Source organism: Pituophis catenifer, unplaced genomic scaffold (assembly GCF_029215685.1).
Source record: "Pituophis catenifer annectens isolate HBS135680 unplaced genomic scaffold, rPitCat1.0.hap2 SCAF_16, whole genome shotgun sequence".
Lineage (NCBI taxonomy): Eukaryota > Metazoa > Chordata > Lepidosauria > Squamata > Colubridae > Pituophis > Pituophis catenifer.
The window spans coordinates 2,242,380-2,257,433 of NW_027256896.1; the positions used below are offsets into that span (position 1 = coordinate 2,242,380).

Sequence of the window (15,054 nt, forward strand, 5' to 3'; positions counted from 1 at the left end):
GACATCACAGCCCCCCGGGGGTCCGTGGACCACAGCTTGAGAACCACTGTCTTAGCATAAAGCCAAACATGTGGATCCATAAAATGAGCTCATGCCACGATAATCTAGACACCCACTGCCAGTGAAACTCTGGTGGTTTAAAGAATTGGCTGTGCTTATTTTATTATGTGTGAAATCCAAGAGGGTATTTTAAAAAGTATACTAAAAAATGCAAACTATTTTAAAGGATGCTCTTGCACATTACTGTGCAAAAAACTTTCTCCGTTCACAAAAAAGCTCCCATCAATTTTTGGGAATCCTACAATATTTGCAAGTTCCTGTAACCCATTCTCACAAAATGCATTTTTTCCTTTTCAGGAGACATAACCAAATCACTGCTGCATTCACTCATCGTTTTTTTTATTTCTAAGAAGACTTAGGCAGCCCTAATGCATTCTAAAAATGAAGCTAATGTTAAAATGCTACCACTTTGTCCTGCAGAATACTTTTGTTTAAATCTTATTTGATGATAAATAATAACAATAAATCTTATTTAAAAATGCATAACTTAGGTAGGTCTGCTCATCTGGACACCAAGGGAAGTAGGTTAAAAGAAATTGAAATTTATGATCCCATCCCTGAGATTGCTCAATCCTGAATTTGAGAGGCACTTATTTTTTTTGCAAAGGGGTTGCTTTGCCCACCCAAAAATACAAATCAACAAATAATTCAGGTAAAGCAAAATTATTTATTAAGGGTGATGGTGATGAAGTCTTTTTATGGGGTAAAGAACAAACCATACATACATTTAGTGTATGTGCTGTGTCAGAAGGCAAGAAATAAAACTATAAGACATTATTTAAATGTTCTAATTGTTTAGATTAAACAATAGATAACATTGGTCCTAGATAACATTCCACAAGTGGCAAATTCTTGGGTCATATTTCCCAGGAGGTGGAAGGTGTGTTGGAGAAGTTTGCCATCTTGAACTGTTATATAAAAAACCCCATAAAGATGTTATACAAAACAAAAGTTCTTGCCTACCTAAAATTCCAGGTGGCAAAAGTATCTAAAAGTCTGTTGTGACTTTTTCTGGAAGAGAAAATTCTTTGTCTCTTCCAGAAGGCAGGAAACAAAGGATTGAGATTGCAAGGCAGGAGATTTGGGGGGGCGGCGGCTCTGGAACCCCTTTCTGACCTGAAGAGCGGCTCAGCCCTGGGCAAGGCCTCTCTCCCAAGCAGCCCACAAGCCTAGGCCCTCCACAGGAGAAGCCCCTCTGGAGTGCTGGGCGATGGTCTCCCAGGCCTCCCATCTTCCTCCTGCTCAGAACTCCAGGCCGCTCAGGTGAGCTAGGTGAGCCAGAGGCTCCCAACTGCCAATTCCAAGGAGGTGCACAGAGGGTAACTGCCATGCCAGGCTGGCAGATTGGTTCCTTGAAGGTTCTGGAACAGCCTGCCACAGCAGGATGGCCGACGTGATGCCCACAGTGGCCAGAAACACCCTACTTAGTGCTCTGGAGGAGAGGCGGCGGCAGCAGATGAAGGTATGAGGAGGCCAGTGGTCCTGGGGTGGGGGTGGGGCTTTTTTTCCAGATGTGGCAGTCCTTCTGGGCCCTGACATTACAGCCTCAGAGGATCGGTGGGTTTCGGTTTGGCATCTTGCCTAAACCTGGCCAAGTCAGTAAGCTGCACTTATCGAATCCCACCGCTTGGTGGGCTGTCAAAACCTAGCCAGTAGGGTTCTCTGCAGCTGGCCCAATTGGTCATATATTGGCTGAGAGGGTTGCCCCACCGAGTCTGTGGATGGGAGACCACTTGGAGATCCCAAGACTGTTGGCTAGACTGGAGAAACAATCCTGGAGGAAGGCCATGCCTGGATGTGTCCGGAAGTCAAGTTTCCCCTGGCTACCTACTCTCACCTTGAAGGTTTCTGACCTCCTCGGCTTCAGACGATTTTTCTCTCTCTGGAGATTTCCAGGGGTCCTTTTCTGCTGGTCAGTGGCCCTCAGAAAGGCCATTTGTTCCTTTTCATTTTCCCTGTTCTGGCCCAAAACACAGATGCATCCGGCTGCTTCTGCGCAAGGGAAGAAGACAAAGGCGGCTGCAATGTTTCCTCAGCATCTCTGGTCTGGTCTCAAGGCTCAAGTTTTAAGGTGTTAGAGCAGGGATCTTCAAACTTGGCAAATTTAAGACTTGTGGACTTCAACTCCCAGAATTCCCCAGCCAGCAGCTGTAAATCCACAAGTCTTAGAGCATGTAAAACTCTATGTACAGAGCATGGTTTGTGGCCTGGCATTATGTCTGGATTCAGCCACTGGCTGAGTTTGACTCAGGTTAATCAGGGCGCAGCCACCTATTCCAGTGTGCAGGAACATCTGCAGGGCATGAAAAAAAAAAACACCAAGATGATGGCTGCCACCTCTTGGGGCTTCATCCATGTGGCAGCAACCACCATCTTGACTTGTTTGGCCCTCTCCTATTTAGACATGTCTGCCATTTGCTTGTATTTGCATGACACGCGGAACTATGAACTCACTACAAATTGCCATAAAATCCAACTGCTTCCTTGGTGGTTCAGTGTGCTGAGGACAGAGGGCTGAATCTCCAGACTCTGCCTCCTAAACTGGTTGTTTTCCCTTTTGAGCACCCAGCTTTCTTTCTAGAGTTTTGCTTTGGTTTTTCTGTATCCTGTATTTTGATGGGTTTTGGGGAGACATACCAAAATATTTATAAAGATAAGTGACGGATTATTTCTGCAACATTGCACTGTTGACAGAGCTTCAAATAGTGGGAAAAACCAAGCCCTAAAGTGTGAAGGCTAAATCTTCTGGTGCTTTTTTCTCCACAGAAATTTCTGCTTCACCGGCTGATCTTTGTTGCGATGCTGCAAGAAAATGCCAGTGAGGATGAAATCACAGGTATTGCAGTCAGTCTCACCACGACCTTTGAAAGACTGACCTTCCTTGTTAAAGGCCATGAAGTCCCTGGATGCTCTCAATGAGGAAAAGGTTCCAAGGTCTTACTGAAGTCTTTGCTTGCCCTGGGATGGTCTTCTTCCATAGCTCTCTGAAGCTTCCCAGTCTGTTTGGCTGAAGGGAGGTCTGCCTCTCACTCTCACTCTCACTCTCACTCTCACTCTCGGTATGTTTGTCACTGTGAAGACAATGCTGGTAATAACCTCAATTTTGAATCCAGCCCTATCATATAGACCAGACTAAGAAACAGTCACCATGTAGACCTAAAACTACTTGTATCAGACCAACTGCAGTAATGGTGCCTTGCAAGTCTGATTGGACATTCCTTCCTCTCTTTTATCTTCATGAGAATTGGAGGGCGCAGCTGTTCAAAGCATTTTATAATCCCCTTTTTGGCCTGGGCTCAAGCCTCATTTACCGGTATCTCATCTTTGCCTTACTGGTGGCTCTTCCCTCTGTCCTCTCTATTCTCTACAGGTGGCTTCTAGTGCAGATTTATCACATTAACCAATCCTTAATGTTTGTCACATCTATTTGTTCAAATGCAGAGGTGGGGAATTTGTGGCCCTCCAGTAATTGCCTAATCACAATGCCCAGAAACCACTGCCAGCATTGCTATTCTAGTTCAGCAGTCCCTGGAAAGCTAACCTAATTCATAACTGGCCTTTTGTATCACATGTTCAATTGTGAAATTGTTTTCTGAGACAGGTTAATCCATTAGTATGATGGTGTATCTCTGAATCATCAGGCATGACACTCTGTCTCCTCCATAGCCTATAGGCAGATAAAGCAAGTCCTGCTGACACCAGTGAGAAAGATGGGAACAAGCCCCATCCAGCAGGCACTGGGCTCCTACCCTTCCTCCCACTCCATCTGCTTTTTGGGGGCATTCTGAGCTGATCTCTCTATTGATCTTTCCTGCTTCCTTTTTAAAGACTATCACGAACAGCTTTTCCAGAAGATTTCACGATTCCATTTGGGGGAAGCAGCCTCAGGGGTCCTTCTCATCTACTCCCAGAGCATACTCCACATTGTAGAGGTAGGTCAAGCAAATATTTAAGAAGAAAATGAAAAATCCTTTAGTTGAATTGTGTAGGGATTTATAACAAATGCTGACAAAACCTACACCCAATTTAAGCACCAATCCGTAATTATTCATACTGATAGTATTACAGACACAATGTAGTTCGGTCACTTGCAGAATTACGAAAACTCCCCACCAGAAGTTTGTCAAAACATCACTTCCAATACAGAATAACAGAATTGAGTGGAAACACACTTCAGAACCTCATATCCTGATGCTCTTCTATTCCCCTCAGGCCTCCAGCGGCACCCTCTACCACATCCTCATGGACCTGACCCTCTTTGAAGATCAGGGAGCAGCGTAAGTCAAACAAGTCCTCCAGAGAGGAGAGCTGTGGGGAGGCAGAGGGGGCATCTCAGCCACGAGACAGAGGGACTTCTGGAAGATACCCAAGTCTCTCTGCACAGTTGGGTTGGAAAGGGATGATGCCCTTGGCTGAAAAACTGCACCTAATGACCCTGTATTTATATATTTTACCTGTGTTTTTATTATTAAAACATTACAAGGTGAAAAGTTTAAAAATGCATTTATGGTAAGTTAAATGCAAGGTACAAACTGATAAACAGAGCATCCCATAATCTCTTTTTTTTTTTTTTATTGCAAAAGTTTTACAATTACATTTTCACCCCTTTTTTCACCCCCCCACCACCCTCCCCAAACTTCCCATCCTCCCTAACCCTCCCTAACCCTCCCCCCCCCAGACTTCCCTATTATGCAGTAATTAACGCTAATATATAAACCTGAACCCATCCCTCCCCCTATATAATTTTTCCCTCTTTTTCACTTTGCATTACAATATTTCTAATACATTGTTTTCAAATAAAAGCTATTTGATACTTTCTAATTTGGTATTTGTTCTGAACATATTCTATCCACCTTTTCCATTCCCATTCATAAGTCTCTTGTGAACAGTCTTTTAAATATGCTGAAATCTTCGCCATCTCTGCAAAACTAGCCATCTTCAAAGTCCATTCCTCGATAGTAGGCAAAACTTCATTCTTCCAATATTTACCTATCAACAATCTTGCTGCAGTTATCATATACAATATTAATTTTGTTTCATCCCGTGTAAAACCCTTAACTATACCCAATAAAAACAATTGTGGAGAAAATTGAATTTTTTTCTTCAAAACATTCTGCATGACCCACCATATTTTTATCCAAAAAGCCTTAACTTTCCTACAGGTCCACCAGACATGATAATACGTAGCATCCAAACAATCACATCTCCAACATTTTGGCTGAACATTAGGGTACATACACGACAACTTTTTGGGATCTAAATGCCATCTATAAAACATTTTATAAAAATTTTCCCTCAAATTCTGCGACTGTGTAAATTTAACATTCTGAACCCAAATTTTTTCCCACGTTTCCAGCATCACTGATTCTTCGAAATTTTGTGCCCACTTAATCATACAATCTTTAACTAATTCAGTTTCTGAATCCCTTTCTAACAAAACATTATAAATCCTTTTAATATGCATTGGACCTTTCTCTTTTATATGTCTAACCAATTCTTCCTCATGCAACATAATACCAGTTTTTTGGTCCTCTTTCCATCTCGAATGTAATTGATTATATTGTAGCCAAGTTAAATTAATTCCTTCATCCAACAGTGTCTGCAATGTCTTCAGCTGCCATCTACCCGCATCTGTAAAAAGAACCTCTTTGTATAAAAACCCCCCGAGTGACATTATATTTGTATTCCACATAACATGACCAAGATCCAGCCATAACGGTATTTTGTAATTCCATTTGAGTCGGTGCTTCTTCCAAACTCTCATCAAAGAGTCCCTAAGTATATGACTTTTAAATACTTTATCTACTTTATCGTCATAAAATAAGTAAGCATGCCATCCAAATTCAAGATCAAAACTTTCTGCATTCAATATTCCAGTTTTTTTACTTCCAAACCAATCACTTGTTGAAGTTAAAACTGCTGCATCGTAATATAACTGTAGGTTTGGGAGTTTAAGACCTCCTCTTTCTGGAACATCTTGCATAATTTTCAATTTCACTCTCGGCTTCTTCTCGTTCCAGACAAACTTATTCACACCAGACTGCCAAACTTTGAGTTGTTTATCACTTTTAAGCACCGGAATCATTTGAAACAAAAACAAAAATCTTGGCAAAATATTCATCTTTACTGCTGCTATTCTTCCAAGTAAAGACAGTTGCAGCTTTTTCCAAGTCTCCATATCTTTCTGAACCTCTCGCCACAACACCTCATAGTTATTTTGAAACAATTTCATGTTTGATTCTGCAACCTGAACTCCTAGATATTTTACCTTAGGTACAATTTCAAAACCTGCCTTCTTTTCAAGTTCATGTTTACGATCTTGTGTCATATTTTTAACTATCATTTTAGTCTTTTTTGAATTCAATCTAAAACCGGAAACTCTACCATAATCTTGTATAATGTCATTCATCAAGCTTGTTGATTCCATTGGTTGTGATAGGGTAACAACCAGATCATCTGCAAATGCCTTTATTCTATAATCCTCTTGCCTTATCATTATACCTTTCAAAATTTTTGAGTCCCGTATTGTATTTAACAAGACTTCCAATGTTAAAATAAATAAAAGTGGGGACAACGGACATCCCTGTCTTGTTCCTTTTTCAATTTTAAACTCTGTAGTCAGGCTTCCATTAATAATAATCTGTGCTTTTTGCTCTTGATAAATTGCTGAGATCGCGTGTATAAATTGGTCCCCAAAACCCATCTTTTTTAAAGTCTTTAATAGAAAATTCCAATCCACTCTATCAAAGGCCTTCTCTGCATCCAAAAAAACCAGCACTGCAGAAATCTGTTTGTTCTTATCAAGATATTCCAATAAGTCTATTACTTGCCTTACATTGTCCTTCATATATCTGCCCTCAATAAATCCCGCTTGGTCCTCATGAATCACCTTTTGAATTACTGGCATCAACCTGTTGGCTAATACCTTCGCATAAATTTTATAGTCTGTGTTCAAAAGAGATATTGGTCTGTAATTCTCCGGTTTTTTAGGACCGACTTGTTCTTTTGGTATCAAAGATATATAAGCAGTTGTCCATGAAGGGGGTATTTTACCCCCTTGTTGAATATTGCAAAATAAATCTCTAAGTTGTCCCACCATTTCAGCTTGTAAAGTTTTGTAATACACTGCAGTCAAACCATCCGTACCAGGAGCTTTGGCTGTTTTTAACTGTTTAATTGCTGCAGTTATCTCCTCCTCTGTTATAAGATCATTCATTCTTTCCTTTTGTTGATCAGTAATTTTTGTAACTCTCTTGTCATTTAAATATTTTTCTATAAGTCCATTCTGCACCTCTTCTTTTGCATATAGTTTAGTATAATAATCCACAAAAGCTTCTTTAATTAATTTTTGTTGAAAGATTTCTTTCCCTCCAATATCAATACTATCAATAGTCCGTATACTTTGTTTTTTCCTCAATGTGTAAGCCAACCATCTGCCCGGTTTATTAGCGTTGCAAAATGTATTATGCTTCGCGTATTGTAGACTTGTTGCAACTTGTTCCGCCATGAGCATTTGAAATTGATCTTTCAAAAGTTTTATAGCACTTCGTATTCTTTCATCTGTTGGATTTTTAATAAGTAACTGTTCCTTATTCTTTATTTCCGTTTCCAACTCAAGTCTTTTCTTTTGTCGGAACAGTCTATGTTTAGAATTCATGTGAATAAGTACCCCTCTCATATAAGCCTTACTTGCGTCCCAAACAATTTCAATTGGGGTACCTTTATTCAAATTTATTTCAAAAAATTCTTTCAAATGCTTTTTAAGTTCTAGTGTATTTTTTTCATATCTAAATAAATTCTCATTTAATCTCCAAGAACGTCTCTCAACCTTATCCGTCTCAACTTCTATCCATACAGGGCTATGGTCAGTCAAAGTTCTTGGAAAAATCTTTGTTCTTTTTGTCTTAACAAGTAGATCATTTGACAACAAGATAAAATCAATCCTAGAAAAAGATCTATGTCTATCAGAAAAAAAAGTGTAATCCAATTCATTTGGATTATGTATTCTCCAAACATCTTTTAGTTCCATATCTTCTTTCATATCAAAAAAAGTCTGTGGTAGTCTAATTCTAGACTTTGCCAAACTCTTTTTATCTAATTTAGAATCAATTACTCCATTCCAGTCTCCCATAATTAAAATAGATCTATAATCCCATTGCAGTATTTTGGTATGTAACATCTTATAAAAATAATCCTGTTGTTGGTTGGGAGCATAAATTCCAATCAGAAGAATTTGGCCATTTGTTGTAAGCAATTCAATTGCTACAAACCTACCATCTTGATCTGCTTCTATAATTTTCGCTGTTAATTTTTTATTTACATAAATAACCACACCATTCTTTTTCTGCGAGGTTGAAGATATATAATGTGCTCCTAGTTTTGAGTTTATCAAGTATTTTTGATCTTGAGTTGTAATATGCGTTTCTTGTAGGCATATTATGTCATTATTAAATTGTTTCAAATATGTAAATAATTTCTTCCTTTTCTGTGTTGAATTCAACCCATTAACATTCCAAGATAAACACTTAAAGGTCATCAGCCTCTTTCTCGAACGCGGAGCAAAATATTTGAAGTTCATCCGAGAGCTTCGATCTCGCTCCTCCCATGGCGCCACTCTCTTGTACAGTACTCTTAACTGCCTTCTTGTCTTGTCTTGCCTGTTGTTGTTGTTGCTTTTGTTTAAGTAGCTTGGATTGAGCTCTGGTTATGCGTTGATCTTTAACTTCAGTCAACTGAATCAAATCCAAAATTGGAGAAGAATCCAACAGGGGTTCACTCAGAAAGCCTCCTTCTGCACCTTGCACTATTTCTAATTCCTGCTTGGGCTGTTCTTTCAATTGGCTCTCTTCACTCTCCTTAATCTCCAAAACTGTAGATGTACGTGGAGATGGTGTTCTTTCCTGAAGAATAGTACTATAAAAGTGTTGTGCCTTCTCCACAGTATTCAACCGATATCCTTCTCCCTTGTATCTAAAAATTATCCCAGCTGGTGCGTCCCACCGGAAGGGTATCTGTAAATTTTTCAATTCCTTAACGAGAAAACCAAATTCTTTTCTAGCTTTCAGCATTTTAGGAGGTAATTCTTTAAAAATTTCAAGTCGTGAACCCCCCACTTGTACAGAAGTGTGAAAAGATTTTTGCAGGATATCATTTCTAATTTCTCTGTCAGTAAAGTATATGACCACATCTCTGGGCAATTGTCTCTGTCTGGCCACCCAAGAGTTGACTCTGTAGATTTTATCTATTTTATGAAATACCAAATCAGGATTAACTTGTAAAATCTTAGCCAAGGCTTCAGAGCAAACTTGCCTCAAATCCTGTCTCTCCTCCTCTCGAATTCCCCGAAGCCGTATGGCGAATTCCATCGCCCGAAACTGTATCATAACAATCTCATCCTCAATTCTCTGCATTTTATTATCAGCTTCATCAATTTTATAATCATTATCTTTCATCTTAACATTAATTTCTGATTTGAATTCTTCAACTTTAAGATCAACTATCCCAATGAATTTTGCCAGGCCAGATGCCACTTCTGATATTTTTTTAGTCACCTTATTTTGATTCTGTTTCACCATATCTTTAACTTCATTAATTTCCTGCATAAATTCCTGATGTGATTTTTGAAGTTTATCATCTATCTCCTGTTGGGATTTCTGAAATTTATCATCCAAAGTTTTAGAAATAAATTCTTTTAAATCTCCCATATCAAATTCTTTTTTCTGAGTTTGTTGCTGTTGAGCAGGGGGAAGTTGCGTTTCATGTTTATGTGTGGGGGATCCCCCCCCTGATGCCTTCCCTTCCTGCTTCTTTGAAGCCATCCTGGCTCGTGATCTAGTTTTTCTAAAGAGGGAAGTTCCTTTTCCTTTCCCTCCTGCACAAAAACTTCTAAAAAAGTCCCCCAGATTTAATCAAATAAGGATTAAAATAAAGCAAAGTCCAGTATTAGAGGGGGAAAAATTGTTGTTTCTCTTATAACAAGCAAGGCAACTTTGTAGCAACTTGGAAACTTTGTAGCAAAACAAGATAACTTCACCAATCCACATTCACTGGCTCGTTAACTCTGAAGCTAAGCGCCATGTTTTTTCAAAGCACTTTCACTCACTCTTATTTCTCAAATTAGAAGTCAATAAAGTACTGATACTTGCGTTTCCCAATTTCAGGGTTCAGGTGGTTTCGTTGTTTGTTAAAACCAGATCTTTCACTTTAAGTTTCTTGCAGCCGGCTTGTTCTGCAAAAGCAGAATCGTCCCACGTCGCCCGGAGTTTCTGCAGGCTGGAAGGGAGCCACGCCTGTACTCTCCCCAGAAACTTCCCTGGGGGGTTACAGGGGCTCTACCTGTGCCCTGCGATCTCTCTTCTTCAATCCTTAAGGATTTCGAAGTTTTCGAGCCGCTTCTTCGTCCCGAAGCGGCTCTACAGGCGGCGGGGCTGGCGGAGCTTCAAAAGGCACCGCCGTCGCCGAAGACAAAGAAACCGGAAGTCAGCATCCCATAATCTCTTCACCAGTACTCACAGATGGTTGATGGCTTTAAAACAGGTAAAAGCAAAGCCCCCCCCCAAAAAAAAACCCTAAACTAAGAGAAGAAGCAGCAGAAAGCAGACGCCCAGTAGCACCAATGGGAAGAAAAGCCTGCCATCCCTCCCAGCATTTGGGTGTGCAAATAAGATAGGGAAGAACCCCCCTCCCTACTATGGTAGCACTGAGGATGTTATCTAGTTTGGTAATGAAATGTCTGCAAGAAAACAACCAGAGAGCAGCAAAGACCCTACAATGGAGAAAATGTCAATTTAACTAAGGGATGGGGAGTTGGTATCCAATCAAAGGTCACCAATTTACAGTTTCTAGGCTTACAGTTTACAGTTCCTGGGCAATCTGAGTGTTTCCTTGAGTGTCTTGGATGGGCAACTTCTTGCATTTAGCAACTTCTGGAGGGCATCAGATTCCTCAACCCTATTTTCAGACACAGGTGAAAGCACACCTAGGATGTTCAGCCAAGAGAAGAAGGTTATGAGCTCCAGAAGACCTGTGATTGGATCAGGAGCGGGCTTGGTCTGATTCATAGGGCAAGGATTTCTGAGCAGAGAAATGTCTAGATTTCTCTCTTGATCTGGATGGCTAATATGACAACCTACTAAAGGTTCAACATTCAGTTGGAATAAAAACATCCTGCATCAAACCTGGAAGAGACAGGAGTTTCAGTCATCACTGGAAGGAACCAGACCAAGGAACTGGTTGTTAGGTTCTCTGAAAAAGTTCTATTTTTATACTGTCTTTCCTAGAAGCTTATTGTGGATTGTTTCCACTTAGTTTTTATCCTGTTTTTACCTTATGTTTTCATAATTATTGTAAACCACCTCAGGAGGTTTAGAACAGGAAGCGTTATATAAATACTTGGAAGGGAGGCAACCTCCCATGTTCATGGGCAATGTAGCCAGTGCCTCTGATGTGATTCCTCATTGGTAGGTAGCTGCAAGCCTTAAATATCTTGATTTTGATAGAACACAGATGCAAGTGTTCTGCATAATGTGTGTGGGTTTAATATGGTTTTTCTTTCTCCCTTTTAGGGCTTTATTACGAGATATTAAGATATTGGTAATGTCTCATAACATTCCCACCAGACTTTTCTCACAGTGGAATGCCACCAAAGTGGAAGTGCCTGTAACTTTGGAAGATGTTACCCAGAGCCAGACCACAGAAGAAGTTATTACTGAGTGTCTTACACTCATTCTCAAGATGGGAGTGTATCTTGCAACACTCAAGGTGAGAGCAGATCCCTTCAGTAGTTCTCTCCTTGGCATCAGGTTCATTTCCCCAGGACCAGCACCTGATCCAAAATAGACTTGGCTGCACATAAGGGTAATACAGTCCAACAGTGATCTCCTTTATTTGGGGCAAAGTTGGTAGAAATGTACATTTCTGTAGCCAGAAGATCTCTCCAGCTTTTTGCCCAAGACTCTGAGATGTCTTCAGATAGCGTAAGTACACCAAATCCTGATAGATCAAGAAATCTGGCATTTCACTCTTATATCTAGTTAGGGGCTTGCACTGTTCCAGTTTTGACATATCCTAAATTAACAATGCCAACATGTAGGGAAGAATTTGAGATAGTGCCAAGGGCATGATGGGGACTCTGTTTTTAGTTTCTTACTTGCAATAGTTCTTTGGGGTTCTGATGCATTAATGTGATTTATGTGAACATAATTTTAATAAAAAAACTCTTTATTTTTTTGAAAGAGCAGTATCCTGGTCATGGAGATACAGAATCTGGTTTCTCTTGTGTTTTGTTTACAGGCAGGATTATTTTAAAAAATAGATAATCAAAAACATATTGATGACTCAGCTTAAATAAATTCTGCACAATCCAAATTGGGAGCTTCCTTTCAGCTCCCAGTTCCTATTCTTCAAGTTTATTTTAGGCCAAGCTTTAGAAGGTCGGTTGTCTGAGCAGCATTGGTTAAAGCAGAAAAGCCTGACCAAGTTAATATATACACTAATTCCAGAGCAAATGCCACGGGATTAAATCCGCTGTGCTTCCTTTCTCCTCTCCAGGTGGGCAACAAAGGCCTGGGCGAGTGCCTCCACACTGCTGTGCCAGAGCTGCTGATCCCAGCAGAAACGATCCAGTATTTGTGCAGGAGCCAAGAATGTTTGAGCCCGGCGGAATTTCTGAAGATGTACAACAATCCTTTGCAGCCACAAATGGATTCAGGTACCTCTTTTGCCCCGAGAGGAGCCCCCAAGGCTGACCAGACAATCCACAGCCCAAAAGGAAAGTCTCCCTCCTCGGCCAGGCTCCAAGGCAGCCCCTGGTCAACGGGAAGCAAGTCACCATTTTGCTAGAAAGCTGTAGGTTCTACTTGAAACTAAAGACGGCTGTAAACAAACCGTAGACAGACATAGTAGTTTATGCTTGGAAAGCTGGTGCTTTGCAGCTTTAGTGCAAGGGTCTACAAATTAGGTAACTTTAAGGCTAGTGGACTTCAACTCCCAGAATTCCTTAGCCAGCCATTAAGAAAACCCATCCTGGGTGAGGAATTCTGGGAGCTGAAGTCCACAAGCCTCAAAGGTGCCAAGTTTGCAGACCTCTACTTTCAGTGCAATTAGATGACCTTGGTAATATATTTAACGTATCCTTCCGTCTCTGCCCCATCTTGTTTTTAACACCTTTCGGTTAAAAGCAGGTTGGTGGATAGAGAACAGGGAGCCCCCAAAGAAAATGTTTGATGCAAAGATCACGGTATAAGAAAGGAACTTGTTGAATTTGTTAACAAGAGTACTGGTAGTCCTTGAGGTACCACAGTTACAAGAGATGCCCCCAAATTACATAGGGCCATTTCAAACTAGGATGGCTGCAGGGGCCCTCCGGTCATTCAGCTTTATGACCCACCACAGATCCCTGCAGCAGCCCCACCCCACTTGGGCCTCCTCCACACATGCCAATCACGCCCCACACTTCACCTGTTGGGGAAGGAGGGCGGGACAAAATGGCGGCCATTTCTGGAATTGTTCCCTCACGACCAGCTACAGCAGTGTTTCTCAACCTTGGCCGCTGGACGGTGTGTGGACTTCAACTCCCAGAATTCCCCAGCCAGCAGAGCTACAGGGATGCTGCAGGGCTTCTCTCCCCCACCCCATCCCACCCCCACAGTGCTTGGCTCTCTTCCCCACATTCACCTTCTGAAGCTCTCCAGACCTGATGTCATGGAATGAGGGCAGCCCACAACATCCCTGGGCCGCGCAGAGGAGGCCTGAACCTGGCAGCCATTTTGTGCTGCCTGCTTGTGGACGGGGACAAAATGGCAGCTGCCAGAAAAGCTGATTCCTTTGCTGCCTTAACGTCTCCACAGCAGTGCAGAGGCTTCTGAACAAGCGTTGTGCAAACTTTGTAAAGGCAGCGAAACGAAGCAGTCTTGTCCCTGGCTGCACAGCGGTGACCCAAACACAGCTGCCATTTTGTGGCTAGGACAAAATGGCGGCCACTTCCAGGACTTCACCATGCAGTTTAACAGATATCATGAGTCTTACCTTGACGATGACCTGTAATTAAGAATGTTTTAGCCCAACTGTGTTGCAAAAAGCTTTGTGCGTGATACTGGTAGTCCTTGCCTTAGGACCAGTCGCTGAGCGATCGTTCAAAGCTAGGATGGGCCTCCCAAAAAATCCTTGTGACCTGGTTCCAAAGTTTCAACATCCAACCCTCTTCCCTCAGTCATATGGCCGAATTTTGGGCACTCAGCAACCGGCTTGCATTTATGGCCATCCCCAATGTCCCACAGATACATGACTGCAATTTATGTTTTTGCTGAAAACAGGCATTCATTTCTGGGTTTTGGCACAAATGCCCCCCAGGGAACAATGGATTTGTGTAAAAGCTGCCACAAAAAGGACGGTCACAACCGTCATGATTTATGACTGTAATAGGCAGGCTCCTGGGGATTATGGGAAAAAATCCATGGCTTTGGGCAAGGACTGGGAAGCTTGGAGAGGCTCTACTCTCAGCCTCCTGGTCACATTCGGCACACTCCTACAGAGAGTGTTCACGCACACACGTACGAGACACACTTTAGCCAACCTGAGACACAAAGGCAACATGTATGCACTCTGATTAGTCCCTGGGGAGAGACTGCACATACACACACACACAACGTGGGTGCACCAGAGAAAATACAGGTGCTCTTCTGGTTATTGCTTGTAAAAAGCATTGGAAAAATAATGTTTCCTTTTCCTTCCACTTCCCTCCCTCCTCCCCAGAAACTGTATGGCCTACTCCTAGTCATATGTCTACATGAAACCCTATGGACAAGTACCTACCAATATGTCTAAAGATGTGTTTACAAATCCCAAAGCCCTAGGATGGAGTTGGCCTGAGAACTTTAATGTCCATCTCTTCACCCATGCAGAAGACAAAGCAAGTAATAAAGTTGTCAGGAAGACTTGAGAGTGGTGTGCTGGTGTTCTTTCAAACCAGGGTTGAGGGATTAGTGACTCTCTAGT

At 41.5% G+C, this 15,054-nt stretch overlaps 1 protein-coding gene across 1 annotated transcript; it reads left to right on the forward strand.

The window, feature by feature from the left end:
* The first annotated feature begins 1,444 nt into the window (after positions 1-1,444).
* LOC139325106 (testis-expressed protein 47-like) lies at positions 1,445-14,849 on the forward strand. Its single transcript, XM_070954833.1, has 7 exons — positions 1,445-1,522; positions 2,827-2,896; positions 3,889-3,992; positions 4,273-4,337; positions 11,625-11,820; positions 12,610-12,769; positions 14,812-14,849. The coding sequence occupies exons 1-7, from the start codon at positions 1,445-1,447 to the stop codon at positions 14,847-14,849; spliced, it is 711 nt and encodes a 236-aa protein (XP_070810934.1).
* The last annotated feature ends 205 nt before the right edge of the window (positions 14,850-15,054 follow it).

What these genes read in the sequence shown, in the direction of transcription:
- LOC139325106 (XM_070954833.1), top strand. Translation starts at nt 1,445, where the DNA reads ATGGCCGACGTGATGCCCACAGTGGCCAGAAACACCCTACTTAGTGCT. An exon ending in TTTGAAGATCAGGGAGCAGC is followed by an intron (nt 4,338 to 11,624) that starts GTAAGTCAAACA and finishes TCTCCCTTTTAG; the next exon opens with GGCTTTATTACGAGATATTA. An exon ending in TGTATCTTGCAACACTCAAG is followed by an intron (nt 11,821 to 12,609) that starts GTGAGAGCAGAT and finishes TCTCCTCTCCAG; the next exon opens with GTGGGCAACAAAGGCCTGGG.